Source organism: Solanum tuberosum, unplaced genomic scaffold (genome assembly GCF_000226075.1).
Source record: "Solanum tuberosum cultivar DM 1-3 516 R44 unplaced genomic scaffold, SolTub_3.0 scf00158, whole genome shotgun sequence".
NCBI classification, from domain to species: Eukaryota; Viridiplantae; Streptophyta; class Magnoliopsida; order Solanales; family Solanaceae; genus Solanum; species Solanum tuberosum.
Window position 1 is genome coordinate 1,039,519 of NW_006239083.1, and position 13,783 is coordinate 1,053,301.

At 32.4% G+C, this 13,783-nt stretch overlaps 3 protein-coding genes across 3 annotated transcripts in view; 2 read left to right on the top strand and 1 right to left on the bottom strand.

Annotated features, from left to right (window-relative positions):
- The first annotated feature begins 4,043 nt into the window (after positions 1 to 4,043).
- LOC102583982 (14 kDa proline-rich protein DC2.15-like) lies at positions 4,044 to 4,812 on the top strand. Its single transcript, XM_006353616.2, has one exon. It carries the CDS (start codon positions 4,156 to 4,158, stop codon positions 4,543 to 4,545), a length of 390 nt encoding a protein of 129 aa, XP_006353678.1. The 5' UTR covers positions 4,044 to 4,155; the 3' UTR covers positions 4,546 to 4,812.
- Positions 4,813 to 6,853: 2,041 nt separating this feature from the next.
- Positions 6,854 to 10,201, top strand: LOC102584300 (uncharacterized protein At2g34160-like). Its single transcript, XM_006353617.2, has 5 exons — positions 6,854 to 7,089; positions 8,159 to 8,207; positions 8,883 to 8,945; positions 9,024 to 9,088; positions 9,806 to 10,201. The coding sequence occupies exons 1-5, from the start codon at positions 6,973 to 6,975 to the stop codon at positions 9,896 to 9,898; spliced, it is 387 nt and encodes a 128-aa protein (XP_006353679.1). The 5' UTR covers positions 6,854 to 6,972; the 3' UTR covers positions 9,899 to 10,201.
- Positions 10,202 to 10,551: 350 nt separating this feature from the next.
- Positions 10,552 to 13,783, bottom strand: part of LOC102584644 (ATP synthase subunit b', chloroplastic-like) — a 7,754-nt gene continuing 4,522 nt past the window's right edge. The window contains exon 3 of the mRNA XM_006353618.2: positions 10,552 to 11,370. Within this exon, the coding sequence (XP_006353680.1) occupies positions 10,691 to 11,362 (672 nt within the window). The 5' untranslated portion in view covers positions 11,363 to 11,370 and the 3' untranslated portion in view covers positions 10,552 to 10,690. The remainder of the gene's footprint in view (positions 11,371 to 13,783) is intronic.

A 13,783-nucleotide genomic window follows, 5' to 3' on the forward strand; every position in this document is an offset into this window, starting at 1 on the left:
GGGGGGGCCGGCGCCTCGAGCCTCCCGGGGGTTGGGGGGATGATGATGAGTGAATATCTTTTCCATTAGAAAATTGAGAAAGCTAGTTGTTGTACTAATTGATTCCTTCAATGAACTAACCATTGAGAAGAGTATCTTGAACAATAGCTTATATTAGACATCTTTCAAGATGGAAAACCTACTCTGATTACCCAAATATATGATATTGAAAAACAAATGGTCGTTCTATAACTGAAGGAAAAGATAAAAAGGGTGACGACAACCGTTTCTAAAATAGATATCCTAATGGTGTAAAAAGTATTTTATAAAAAAAAGAAAAAGAAAAAAAAGAGATAAGAACTAGACAATAGAAAAATAAATGGTGAAGATTTATTTTTATTTTTTACAATTATTATAATTGATTTAATTTTTACCTCTAATTAATTAATTCTTATCCGCTAAAATGATAAAAATAATCCCTCCCATTGTTGTAGATAGTCATAACAATCTTTACCATTTACTTTTCTAAATATTTTTGATTGTCTAATCTTTATAGATTATTATTTCAAGAATTGGTGTGGGATGGAGTGGGGAATAGGGGATCGCGGATGGCGGAGGGTGTTGGTTGGGTGCATCATGCATGGATGGTTGTGGAGGAGACAATGAACTTGGAATTTCACTCGTAAAACTTGTTTTCCCTACTTCTATTTGGAAAGTCATTTAACGCATTTTTATGGAACTTGTTTTTGTGGAGAATTTTTTTTTTCAAGACATTTTGTCACACCAACCATAGAAAAATTGAAAATATTTTTCTTTCTTCATAACCCGCAACTAAATAACTACATTTTCCTCCGAGTCTGCTTTGTCATTATGCAATTTTACCTAACATGTTCAATTCGTAAAACTAACTTTTCTAGGAGAAAAGTAAGATTAAATTGTATTATACTTAAGGAAATATGATCCGTTAAATCCTTCTTCAAAAGCGCGTTACACAGAATTTGATACATCTGGCTGTCATTTTCAAAAGAAAAAAACAAGTAAAAGAAGAGGGAAATGGCAGCAACGCAATGCAGGCCAGACATAATGCACATGTAAAATTGTATTGCTTCAATAATTGATGTGACCAAATAACCATACACATAGGACAAGGAAACATTATTAAAGATATATTGTTTCCATATGATATTTGTACAATATTATTGCTATACATCAAGATTAATTGTGAATTCATTTTTTAATTTTTAATTTTTTTTTAAATGGCCATGGTTTTTATAATTTATAATTTACAAACATGATTTAACTTGTATAGTAGCATAAAACTTTTTATCATCATCAATACTATAATTTTACCTATGCTAGCTAGTATTGCATCATTATTCGTCCAACAAATCACGTTACTAATTCACATATTATATACAGTGCCTCTAATTATCTTTTAAGTGGTAACTTAATAAGTTTAAAAAGGAAAATATACTATATTGTCTATAGAGAGAAGTTAATCTCTTTTATAATATCTAGGGTGGGTGGATTTGTCACAAAAATTCTAGTACCGCAAAGGATTAATTGGTCATGGAATTACAATCGAGATTCTTGGGATTATATTTGCTAGTATCATTTCTATGTTCATTACTGTACCATCATTTGCTCTGTTATACTGATCAATAGATGAGGTATAGTAGTAGATTCATCCATTACTACAAAGGAGTGTTTGAATTGGGTTTTTTTTTTTAAGTAACTTATAAGTAAAAAGTCATAAGTTGGTCATATCCAATTTTTAATTTTTTAACTTTTTTCTTTTGTATTTTTTTTACCTAAAAATAAATGCTTAGAAATAATTTTAATAGTATTTTATGTATATATTCTAAGTAGAATAGATCTAATATTATATTCGGTCGTCTCAATGCTCCATAAAGTTCGAATGGTGCACATTGAATGTTGAATTATTTAACTAACAGAAACATAAATCGATTTCACTTAATCCTTCCTTCCTCCCTTCTATCTTCCAATCATTCACATGTAAAATATATATACAATATATATATCTTATATTCATCGATTTAATATACACATTCGATGCAAATAAGTTATAGAAATCAACGATTAATGTCTACATTTTTTACCTATCGTAAAAAAAATAAAAATAAGGTAGGTCCATGACAGATAATGTGCCCACTGGCTTACATTGTCCTGTCTACTATACACGTTGCATGGTGACCAGGGAAATTAGCCATATGAGGTCAAATAAACTTAATTTCTTCACAAACTTACAAAATATTCCAGCATCATCCTGTTTTTTTTTTTTCACTCTCTTCCACTCAATCAATTTCAACTTCAACCTCACAATTTCCCCCCTATGTATAATGTATTTTGACTTATACACATTTATAGTATGAAGAGTTTCTATATTATTAATCTTCATGAGTCCCACATCAATGATGGGACGAGGAATTTATCAGCTTCTTATATGATCTTAGATAATTATTGCTTCATAAATTTTAATTTTTGAGATTGAATAATGTTTAAAGTCTATTTTTTTGTCATGATATTAAAATCGTGTCCATCTCATAAATTCTTGATTTAATAAATATTGGAATTAATCTCATATTAATTATATTGTCCATGCTCATGTTGGCAAGATTGGGTGCGCAAGAGGTGTTGAGTTTCACATCTATGGTGAGATGGGAGTCGAATTTGGTCTTCTTATATGCTCTTGAACAATTTTTATAAACTAATTTTTGAGTTAATTGATTTAGATTCAAAATTTATTTTCTCATCAATTAATATATTTTTAAATTTATTATAGCATGTAACATGTCTTATGTTAAGTATTTGCTACATATGTTGCCCAAATTCTCTAAAGATAGGGTTACAATGCAACACCCCTATCTAATCCTCCAAAAATGACACATGCCAACTTCATCAAAAATTATATAAAATATTTTTTTAAAAGATATTCTAACATGGGCATGCCAATATTTTTGAAAAATTTAAATACCATAGGTCACTTATATATTGTTATCTGATAGCGTAAAAATTCTTTTACAATTTCGTCTATGTATAGAAGTTGGTATACTCTAAGGGGTCGTTTGGTACAAAAATAATAATGCAGGGATTACTAATGCTAGGATTAGTAATGTAGAGATTAATAGTGCAGGAATTAGTAATGCAGGAATTAATAGTGTAGGGATTAGTAATGCAGCGTTTATTTTTACCAAGTGTTTGGTTCATTGGTTCCTACCCCATTTTGGAATTGGGTTAAAACTTTATAAAAAACTTCTTTTCAATTATACCCTTGAATTATTAGTAATTAGGTTAAGATAAATAATTGCCGGAAAATATTATTTTTTTATGGTCTTCTAACTAGCTAGGAGAAGAACAATTTTTTTTGTCATGTTTGCCTTTTTTTTCACTTAAATTATTTGAGGATAAATAATTGTCATCTTAGTAAATTTATTACTTACAAAATGTCAATTTTCAATTAAAAAAAGAATAAACTATCAATTTTTAAAATTGAAAAGACGTAAACAATAGTAAAACTAAATAAATCATCTACATTTACACATAAAAAATATTGCAAGTTATAATTTTAATATGTATGCAATTTTATAAATTGTTCAAATACAAATAATTAGAAACCACACACAATATATATATATACATATTAAGCAACTCACATTTCAAATATTATATTAATTTGTGTTGGATTTATGTAGTAACAAACAACTTTCTCTAAATAATTTGTAAGCTAATTTATTTAAATAAATTTAATAGTACAAATATAAAACATAAAATCAAGAAAATAAAATAATTAAAATGATTTGAGGGATATTTTTGTCTTTACATAGACTTATCCATGGTATTATATCTCATATATTACTAATACCTCCATGGAGGTATTAGTAATACACCCTATAATACCATGTAGGAGGTATAACTAATCCATGGATTAGTTATATATAGACCCAAATTCCTACCAAATATAGTACTAAATAATACCACACATAATACATGGATTATTTATTTTAATGCGGCCTACCAAACGACCCCTTAATTCTTTTACGACTTCGTCTATGTATAGAAGTTGGTAAACTCTATAAATAGTAACTCCTTAAGGGCATATCATTCACAAACTCTAGAAACCAAGCTACACCACCACTAAAGCTCTGTAGAAAAATCATGGCTACCCTCTCTTCCACCATTTTCATTTTTTCCCTTCTCATTTTGGTCACATTCACTAGTGCTTGTGGTTCATGTGAACCAATTAAGCCAAAGCCTCACCCAACACCAAAGGTACCCCCAGTGAACCCTTATTGCCCAAGGGACACATTGAAGCTTGGTGTTTGTGGTGACCTACTTGGCCTTGTAAATGTTGCAATTGGTAGCCAAGTGACAACCCCTTGTTGCTCATTGCTTGAAGGTTTGGCTGATTTGGAAGTTGCAGCTTGTCTTTGCACTGCCATTAAGGCTAATGTACTTGGGATTATCAAATTAGATATTCCTGTTGCACTTAGTGCTTTGGTTAGTGCTTGTGCTAAGAAAGTTCCCACAGGTTTCAAGTGTGGTTAATTATATTAATTAGCTAAGGGTGGAGGGTTTGGGAAGAGCGGGGAATTAAAGCATATCAAATGCCAAGATTTGGTAGCTAGTTAAGTTTATTGTTTTAATTAATCATTGAGTTGTAAAATGATGTTTGTGTTGTGATTTGTTCTTGATTTGTGTTTGTTTGATTTGTTATCTAGCTAGGTAGCTAGGTTCCTTTTTTGTTTTGGTGGTTGTAAAATAAATTTGTAATTTGTGCTTAATAAAGTGTGAAACATTTTCACCTTGTTAGAACTGCCTCTCTATGAAGAGTTCAATGTATTGATTTTTCAAATAAAAAAGTGTGCATATAATTAGGTTATTGAAAATGCAATTTCAAGTAACTCTCAATAATAATAATTAATAGAAATTGTAGGTAACTTTGAAAAATGGTGAATAGCTTCTGTCAGAGATATATTTTCAAGGCATAAAACTTAAATTTTTGTAAAATAATTATAATATGCTGGTTAACTTTTACCCTAACATCCACTCCAATAGATGTGTATATTCAACAAAAAGTTAAGTTTTATTCATTTATAGTGCAAAATTTTGCAAGTTCAATGTAATTTAATCGTTGTCAAAAATACAAAGTAATTTAACTGATTCCAGTAATTACTTAATTGTATTTCTTTCAATTATTCAATCAATATTTTGTATATATTCACTTGAAATTAATATTTTCATCATGAATACTTATTGTGTCAAACTTTTATTATATATTTTTTTAAAATAATCCTTGCAAAGAAAACTTTTAAAAAATATTTGATAAATTTTTTTTTTAGAAAATATATTATAATATATTAATATTTTAACCCAAAGAACCAAACTTCTATAATATATTTTAATTATTTAAAAAAAAGTATGTTAAGTCTTCTTTCATCTCGATCTTCTCGTATAATTATCATTCATTTTCATCTTGAAACCCAAGATTAAAGATTGTATCTTTTTCTTCCCCATTTTATTCTCTTTCAGCATATCATATGACGTTATAGATCACTGTATTTGGATTTGAATTGATAGTTGTTGAATGTTGAATTGTTGATCGTTAAGAGAATCGAAAGTTGTAACTTTGTAAATATAATGAGAGTTGGGAGTAGGGATAGGTGTTGTTGATCAATGATCACATTTAAATGTTTTAATTTTTTTAGTATCTTACACTTTGATTTGGTCCTTATTTTATTTTTCATTCGCACTAAAAAAATTATTTTAAATAATACTGAAATAAATAAAACCAAATTGAACTAATTCGATTCGGTGCATACTTTTTCAAAACCGAAAATCAAAGAATCAAATTAAAATTTGATAAAATCAAATCGAAGAACCAAGCACCCCTAAATAAATATACTTTCAAAATAAGGAGAAGAGGAAAATGAGGGGAATATTTGTCAAGAATGGCCTTTTGTTATGGTTACTAGGTTTAAGATTGTTGCTATAATTATTACAATATATTTATTTCTAGCAATTTGGGGTTAAGCAGATAAATAAAGGTAATTTTAAGAAGAAATTATTTGAGAATGATGAAAGTTGGGGTTTCTACTTCAATTAATAATGGGATCCCATTAATAATACCTTGGGTAATTTTGACATATCCAAAGTATTACTTTACAGAAAAAGACTTACAAATAAATTAGCATTGTTATTAAAATTTGTACTTCATCATTTATTCTCATTCTCAAGGAAAGACATTTCTGTATGAGGAAAGCCAAGCTAACGCACAAATATTTGTTGTTTCACCTTATATATAAGAGGATTTCTTACGTAATTGTACAGATGATAAAAAAAATAATTTAAAAAATAATCATATATATATAATCATGTATATAGAGATGTATATTTCTAAATCTATGCTTATACGAATTTCAATTCCGATCAACTCAAAATTTCTTTTAAATCGTCCTAAATTTTGACTTCACTGTTCAGTTTGCTCCAACATATATACCAACATGATGACTTTGGATCAAAGTAATTTTTATCACTTTAATATATCAAATTAATAATGATTCTTTATTAAATGGATGGAATAATAATAATAACTACGGTTTAATTGGAAACATTATGCTAATAGATTTGAATGAACATAAAATATTTAAACCCCAACCAACAACCAGTGACATAATAATAAATTCCGAGGTTAACAATTCCTCTCATAACTAAAGCAAATATAACTACGCCTCAAAACCAATCATGGTGTAAAGTATAATTTTCGAAAGATGAGGGGTACATTTGAGAGATAAAAAATCAAAGAGTCATAAAACGTTGTCGTTTAAGGGGCCTAACCCTTAAAACCACCTGGATATGACTCGAGGGTTTATCTGTTACTGTTTTGGTATAATTTTCCCCAAATTATACGGATCCTCTCTTCAAAGGGAAAGGAGGCTGCGAAATTAGGGTTTACCTGAAGAAATCAGCAAATCAATGGAAGGAATCACAGAGGGAGTGAACAAGATGAGTGTCTCAGAGACACAAAAGAAGAACAGAATCCAAGTTTCAAACACCAAGAAATCACTCTTCTTTTATGTTAATCTCTCAAAGGTGCTTTTTTTTTCCATTTAAATCATATATACATTGAAATCATAAGGAGTTTTTACACTATTACTGTATTTTAAGCTATTAGTTATTTAAATTTGTTTACTTGTTTTTCCATGTTATAAAGCCATGCATTGTAGTCTGTGTATCCATTGGCGAAGTTTTGGGTAATTGGACGTAGTTTTAAAATGATTATACTTTTTTGTCTGTAAATTGGTTATGGAGGATTCTTTTGTTGGATGTTTTTATGAAGACAGCTAGATTTGCAAAAATTGTTTCCGTTTAATGGTTATGAGGGTCTATGCTTGTTGAACAATGATAGATTCTTTTACGGTTGTTGAGTTGTTTGCTGACAAGTTATGTGAGAGAAGGTAAAAATAAGGACTGCATACTGTTTCCACTATCATGAACGGGAACAATTAATTACATTTTCAAAAATGACATGGCTCATAGTGGGAGACCTGCAAAATGCTATCAGTTAATGCACAGTAACCAGGGTCTTTGTTAATTTAATGTGTTTGATTGCTTATGTTGGCTGAGGTCTAGTTTTCTGGGATTTTATTAGTTTTTGATTGAAGGAAAATTGCTAATCTGTATTACAATAATTAATTGATGAGTTGGGTGATTGAAGAAAAAATTCTATATGTAATACGGAGAGTTAAAAAGAACAAATATTTTTGTTTGAGAAACATAAGATTAGAATATAGTTCAAGTTCTGATTGTCTGCAGTAGCAGTTCAGACAGGACTTCACAAAGTCTAGAGCAATTGCAATCGAAGTGATGTGAGTTTATGTAGGATCCAAATTAACAATTTGGACCTGCAATTGAGGCAGTTCATAGGTATTCTTTATCAAAAAATACTTTAGGTATATTTAGTGACAATTATAGGGTTGGCGTCAGACTTATAGTATATTGTTTGAAGCTTTTTCTGGATGCAAGACATGCATTAGAAAATCTTGAAAAGTGTTAGCCATGTGACTATCTATATTTAGTTTTCATGGTCTTACACCAGAATCTATAACTGTTGCTATTGGTCTGAGTTCGTATCCTGAGATATTTGGTATGTTTCTTGCAGAGGTACATGCAACAGTACAATGAAGTGGAACTCTCTGCTCTTGGGATGGGTAAATCTTCTTGACCCTCAATCTTGAGTACTAGTTTGTGGTTTCCCCTTGCTTATAATGCCATATGGGTCTTCTTCTACATTCTGTTTATGCTGTCTTTTCACATCAAGAATACACCGTGTTACAGCTTGGGTTATGGAGGCACTCTCACTTTCTTTTCCCAATTGGCTTTTTCTTGATTATTGGTGAATTCCTATCTTTGCAATGTGTGATGTTTTTTGCCATCTCAAGAATGCGTTGTTTACTATTGCAACCGCTTGTGTATAAGAAGAGTATAATACAGTGTTGCTCACTTTACCAGCGATGTGATATCCTAGTGAAACAATTTTGAACCAACTTCTGGCATAAAAACGACCATGGTTTTCAACCATAGAAAATAGTTGAGCGTATCTGGGATGAATTCTGATTCATCACAACCTTATTCCTGCGGCTTCCCAGGGATCTTTTACTTATAAAGCAGAATGTGCTTGAGAATATGTTTGCAGTGGTTCCTTTGGCTTGCCGGTAAACCTTATTAAGTACAAAGAAATATATAGTGGTGGCACAGTACAGTTTGATGTTCTTTTCATTTTTTTGTGGACTTATTCTTTTGTGTTATGTTGCAAACTCATTAATAATTGAATTGGCTTGCCATATAGTTCTAAAGGATTAACAACCTTTTCCACATGTATACAGCTATTTCAACAGTGGTTACTATTGCCGAAATTCTCAAGAACAATGGATTTGCTGTTGAGAAGAGTGAGGCTTCTCGTACTCCACTCCCATCCCTTTTATAATCTTTCTTGTCATCTAACTTTGAGGGTACACTTGCTGCAGAGATCAGGACACTCACTGTGGACATGAGGGATGACCCAGGAGCCCGACCGATACCAAAAGCAAAGGTAAATTCCAAAAGCATTATGAGTCGGTCAATTGATGCATTAGTCTGCTTCAGTTTTGGTGGTTTGATAGTAATGGAACTCATTCTGTAGAGGTTCTATGGTAAATGTTAGCTTGGGACTCAAGATTCTTTCTGAAGAACAGTAGATTAAGTTAAGTGTTCAAGAGGTAGTTGATGTGTGTGTGTGCTTATTTTTCTCTGTTTGAGTTCGGATGTGTGCAGAATTTTAGAAAAGCTGTAGAGTAGATGGTAGGGTCAGTGATGGTTTACATCCTTATTCACCAAAATTGTCTAGTCCCATTTGGTTATCTTAGACTTGATTAGAAGTTAGTTTTACACCCCCATGCCTGTTGAAGGTACATTCCCTTTTAGTGCATTATCTTGTGGTTTTTCCCATTGTTGTTGTTCCTGTTTTCAAAAGCCGTTGAACAGAATAAAATCATTTTCTTTTGGCAACAGCAGAGATGGAAAAATGAATCTAGCCAGTATTATGTTATGCCATATAGATGCTGCTTTTACAGCATTCATGTTCTTCTTCCCCCATATACTCTTTAAAACATTGTTGAATTCATGTGAGCTAGTGGGTGTTAAATGTGGTTCACAATCCATCTTTTTAAAAAATTCCTTCTCCGAACAGTCATCCTTGTCTAATCTGTGGTGTCGTCTTTTTTATCAAATTAAGGTTTTTTGTTTTATTTATCATCTTCGCTTGGTGCAGATTGAAATAGTGCTGGGCAAGACTGAGAAGTTTGATGAGTTAATGGCTGCAGAAGCAGAGCAAAACGGGGATAACGAGGAGCAGCAGAACTGATTATTTCTATGTCTTCTCTTTTCCTGATGATTGAAGTTTCCCAACCTTATACTGCATTCAGCTGTTGGGTTCTCTATGGTCTTGAATTACATCTGTTGGAAAAGCAAAAAAAAAAAAAAAGCATGGTTAACTTTAAATTTTTTTTTATTTTTTTTTTAACCTTGCTTATCTAAGGTGGTGTTGAATGTAAACATCTTGCTGCTATCTTCACTGTATCTGTAAGTGATGTGGTAATAGTTTACGCCTGGTAGTTAAAAAATTGAACAATTGGATATGTGGGTTGACAATTCTGCCGTTACCTAATTAAGCGCCATTGACCAATTAGTACTGTCTCACAATTGCCCGTGCAATTATATCCTACCCTCTCTAGACTCCATTCGTGGATATGTTCTTGCTGTTAACCAAAACTTGTCGTAAAAAAAATAAAGGGCAATCTCAAATCATAACTGACGACTTACAATTACCTTGATGAATTACAACTACTATCACTCCTCCCAAACAAGTTGATTTGTGTTTGTCTCAATATTCTTTGGACAATGGTAGAGACACTGTTTCCGATAGACCTCAGCTCTAGGACCAAATCAGTATAGAGAGAGAAGTTGATCTCTGGCTTTCAAGTTTCAATTTTTCTTTTAACTTCATAATCAAAATCCTGAAAAATCACTTAGAATCCTCATATTACCAAAAACCAAGATGTACACATGAGATTCATCATATAAAATAACCAAATATTTTCACATTTATATATCTTTGATCAAACAGTAATCTTATTTACTACACAAATTTTCAGAATTAGTTAGTGGCAGGAAGAACTTTCTTGACAATCTCATCACTAAGAGCAGCAATCTGAGAATCAAGACTCTTGATTGTCTCCTCCTTTTGACTCTCTAAGCTAGCCAAAGCTTCTTGCAATTCAGCCTCAACTTTCTTCCTTCCTTCTGCAATCTTCTGTTCTACTTCTTGCTGAGTCTCTTTCTTCATCTTGTTCAATGCTGCTGATATCTCAGCCCTTGCAGCCTTCATAATTGCAGCAGCTTGGTCTTCCAGTTGCTTCACTTCAGCAGATGTGTCCTTTACACTGCTAAGTTTCTCCTTAATGGAAGAATCTCTTTCATCCATGAATTTCCCTAATGGGCTGAAGTAAATCTTGTCTAAAGCAAACATGAGAAAGAGGAATTCAGCCATCATGATGGGGAGTGTCAGGTTGAAGTCAAAAAGGGAAGCTTTTTCAATTTCTTCTGCTAGTGAAGGTGGTGCCATGGCCAATGAGCTTGCAAGAATGACTGAAATGGACTTGAGAGTTGATGGGATTGAGAGGGTTTCAAGGGTTTTGGGTGATTTTGGGAGGGGTAGTTTTGGAAAAGGGATTTGGGTGAGGGAAAGTTTGAATCTTGGAGATGGAGGAATGGTGGAGGATGAAGAAGTGATTAAGGCTTTGGAGGAGCTCATCATCATGTTGGCCATGGCTTCTTAGAACTTGGGATTTTTTAGAGGGTTTGATTCTAGATTTTTTATTTGGTGGTTTTAGAAGGGAAGAAGGAAAGTCTTAGAAAGGCTATCTCAATCTATGCCCACACAATATTATGAGGCTGAGATGGGTGTGCAACTGGTCTTTTTTTTTCTTTTTCTGTGAGTATTTATTTAAGTAATTCTAATAAACCAAAGGCATTGGCATTTGATATGCACAAAATTGTAATTAGTTGTAAGTAGCCTTTTGGTTTTATTCACTAAGGAGTGACTGAAAGTTTGTGAATTGTGATGCACAAGTTAATTCATATACCAATTTTGTAACTTGGATTTAAGTTATTACACCAAATAGAGTAAAGATTTTTTATGCTATCAGTGTAGTTTAACCTTTGATGATAGGTTAGTTAATGTTTTTATTTGATTATCAACTAATGCTTATCGTATGATTTACATGTAGTTACCTTACCTCCTGATTAACCTGATGGTATGAGTAATTTTTTTACACCGTCAATGCATAAGAAGTTAAACTTTTTCTTAATAACCATGGAGATCCCAAACCAGATTGCAGAAGTTAAGTGTGATGATAGATGGATTTGCCCTAACCAATGAGGTAATGACCAAGAGATATTAGTGCATTTGTGTTCTTAGGCAAAATGATGAAAATCAAGATTTGATTACACAGAACCTAGAAACTAGTGTACATGGAGAGGAAATTGGGGAGTGGGGGTGCTCTTTTACACAATCCCAAGACTTTTTTTTTATGCCAAACCCCAAGTAAAATCATGTTGCACAACTAATTGACTGTCATCTGCAAATGAGGAAATGGAACAGATGATACAAATTACTAATTTTCTATCAACTAGAGGTGAATGCTTTCCATTCGTGTGATCGCGATGCACTGCTCTTCTGTTTTATTCTGCTCTCTGGGTTTGCTAACTTGTATGGGAACCACCCTCTAAGCAAAGGAACCAACCTGGATTCACAATTAGCTACAACACACCTGTTGTCATTAAAACTAGTTTGATGGTTCTTTAATAAATCATCTTGATGGTGATTACCCTCCCGTTCACCTCTCTGATGTCTGCTTCCACAGCTTTTGGGTCTGCAAAAATGCATTTACAAAGAGGATATTACCTAAACTGCTCTTACAAGTTACAGTGCCTCTATGCAAGACAAATCCATACATATAGTTAAACATTTCATAAATATATGCATTAAACTCTGCAACACTACGTCCATTCTTCCAATTCTTCTGCATGATCATACAAAGTAACATAGCCAGGTTTATATCGGTATGATGATGAGCAGTATTGGGAAAATATCGGCATAGAAACTATAAATGGAACATATATATGTCAATGTTCCAGTATAGAAACTATAAATGGGAACACCTAGATGAACAAGATCCTACTTTTATAACCAAAAGTCCAACAACTAAGGCCGAGTGTTTGCATTCTATGGAAGAATCAAGCATTGATAGCAAAGCAATAGGGTGAAGGGCAATATTAGAACAGATGAACCAACAATAATGACAAAGCCAGTATACAGAACTTACATGCTTGGCTTCATTTTCATGAGGGTCCTCTCTCTGATCACGTTTTGACCAGATTGTAACTAATGGAGACATGCATCATAAAAGTGAGCTGCACATGCAAAAACATCAAGAATTAGCGAGCCAAGGAAATGTTCAAACAGTTTCACTTGTGCTTCATAGAGGAAAATGTACATATCTCATTAGGTGGGAAGATAATCCATCTAAAATCTCCAAAAGAAAGTTCTAACTTATAATAAACAGAGTTCTCTGCTTTGGCCCATATTCAGCTCTTTACTTGTAAGTGATAATCTGTTGCCTTTTGGTTTGGGAGAATCATATGAACCAGAATTCTCTGGAGCCTTAGTAATTGAACCTGCTTTTACATGTCTCTCTTCAGACCATATGCACCGCTTTTTAGTTTCCAATCAAAGACTCCTACATCGAAACAATAAAAATGCAAATCAGAACAATTACAGCCAAACTTCTGACTTATAAGCTCCATCCGTGCAAGTCCACACACATTCAACTGCAAAATGACATATCCTGATTCATCTCAACAAAAAATCAAGTTTCTTCAAAGCCTGGACATAAGATGGACTGGAAATTATTGGAATGTGGTTCCTAATCTAATAATCTCCTTTTACAGATTGCATATTTCAGTGCATTAGCAACAAGCAACATAAGCAAACCATATAAAGATTAGATAAAAGAAAACTTTCCGAGAAAATACGATGAAATGAGAAGAAACCTTATCACCATCCTTGATCCAATAGGTTCCTAACAAATTAATAGCAGTAAGTAGCTTCTGCCCATCATAGCCCAAGCAACAATGTCCCCATATATGTCTGCAAGAGCATCACAACAACAACAACAACAACAACAAC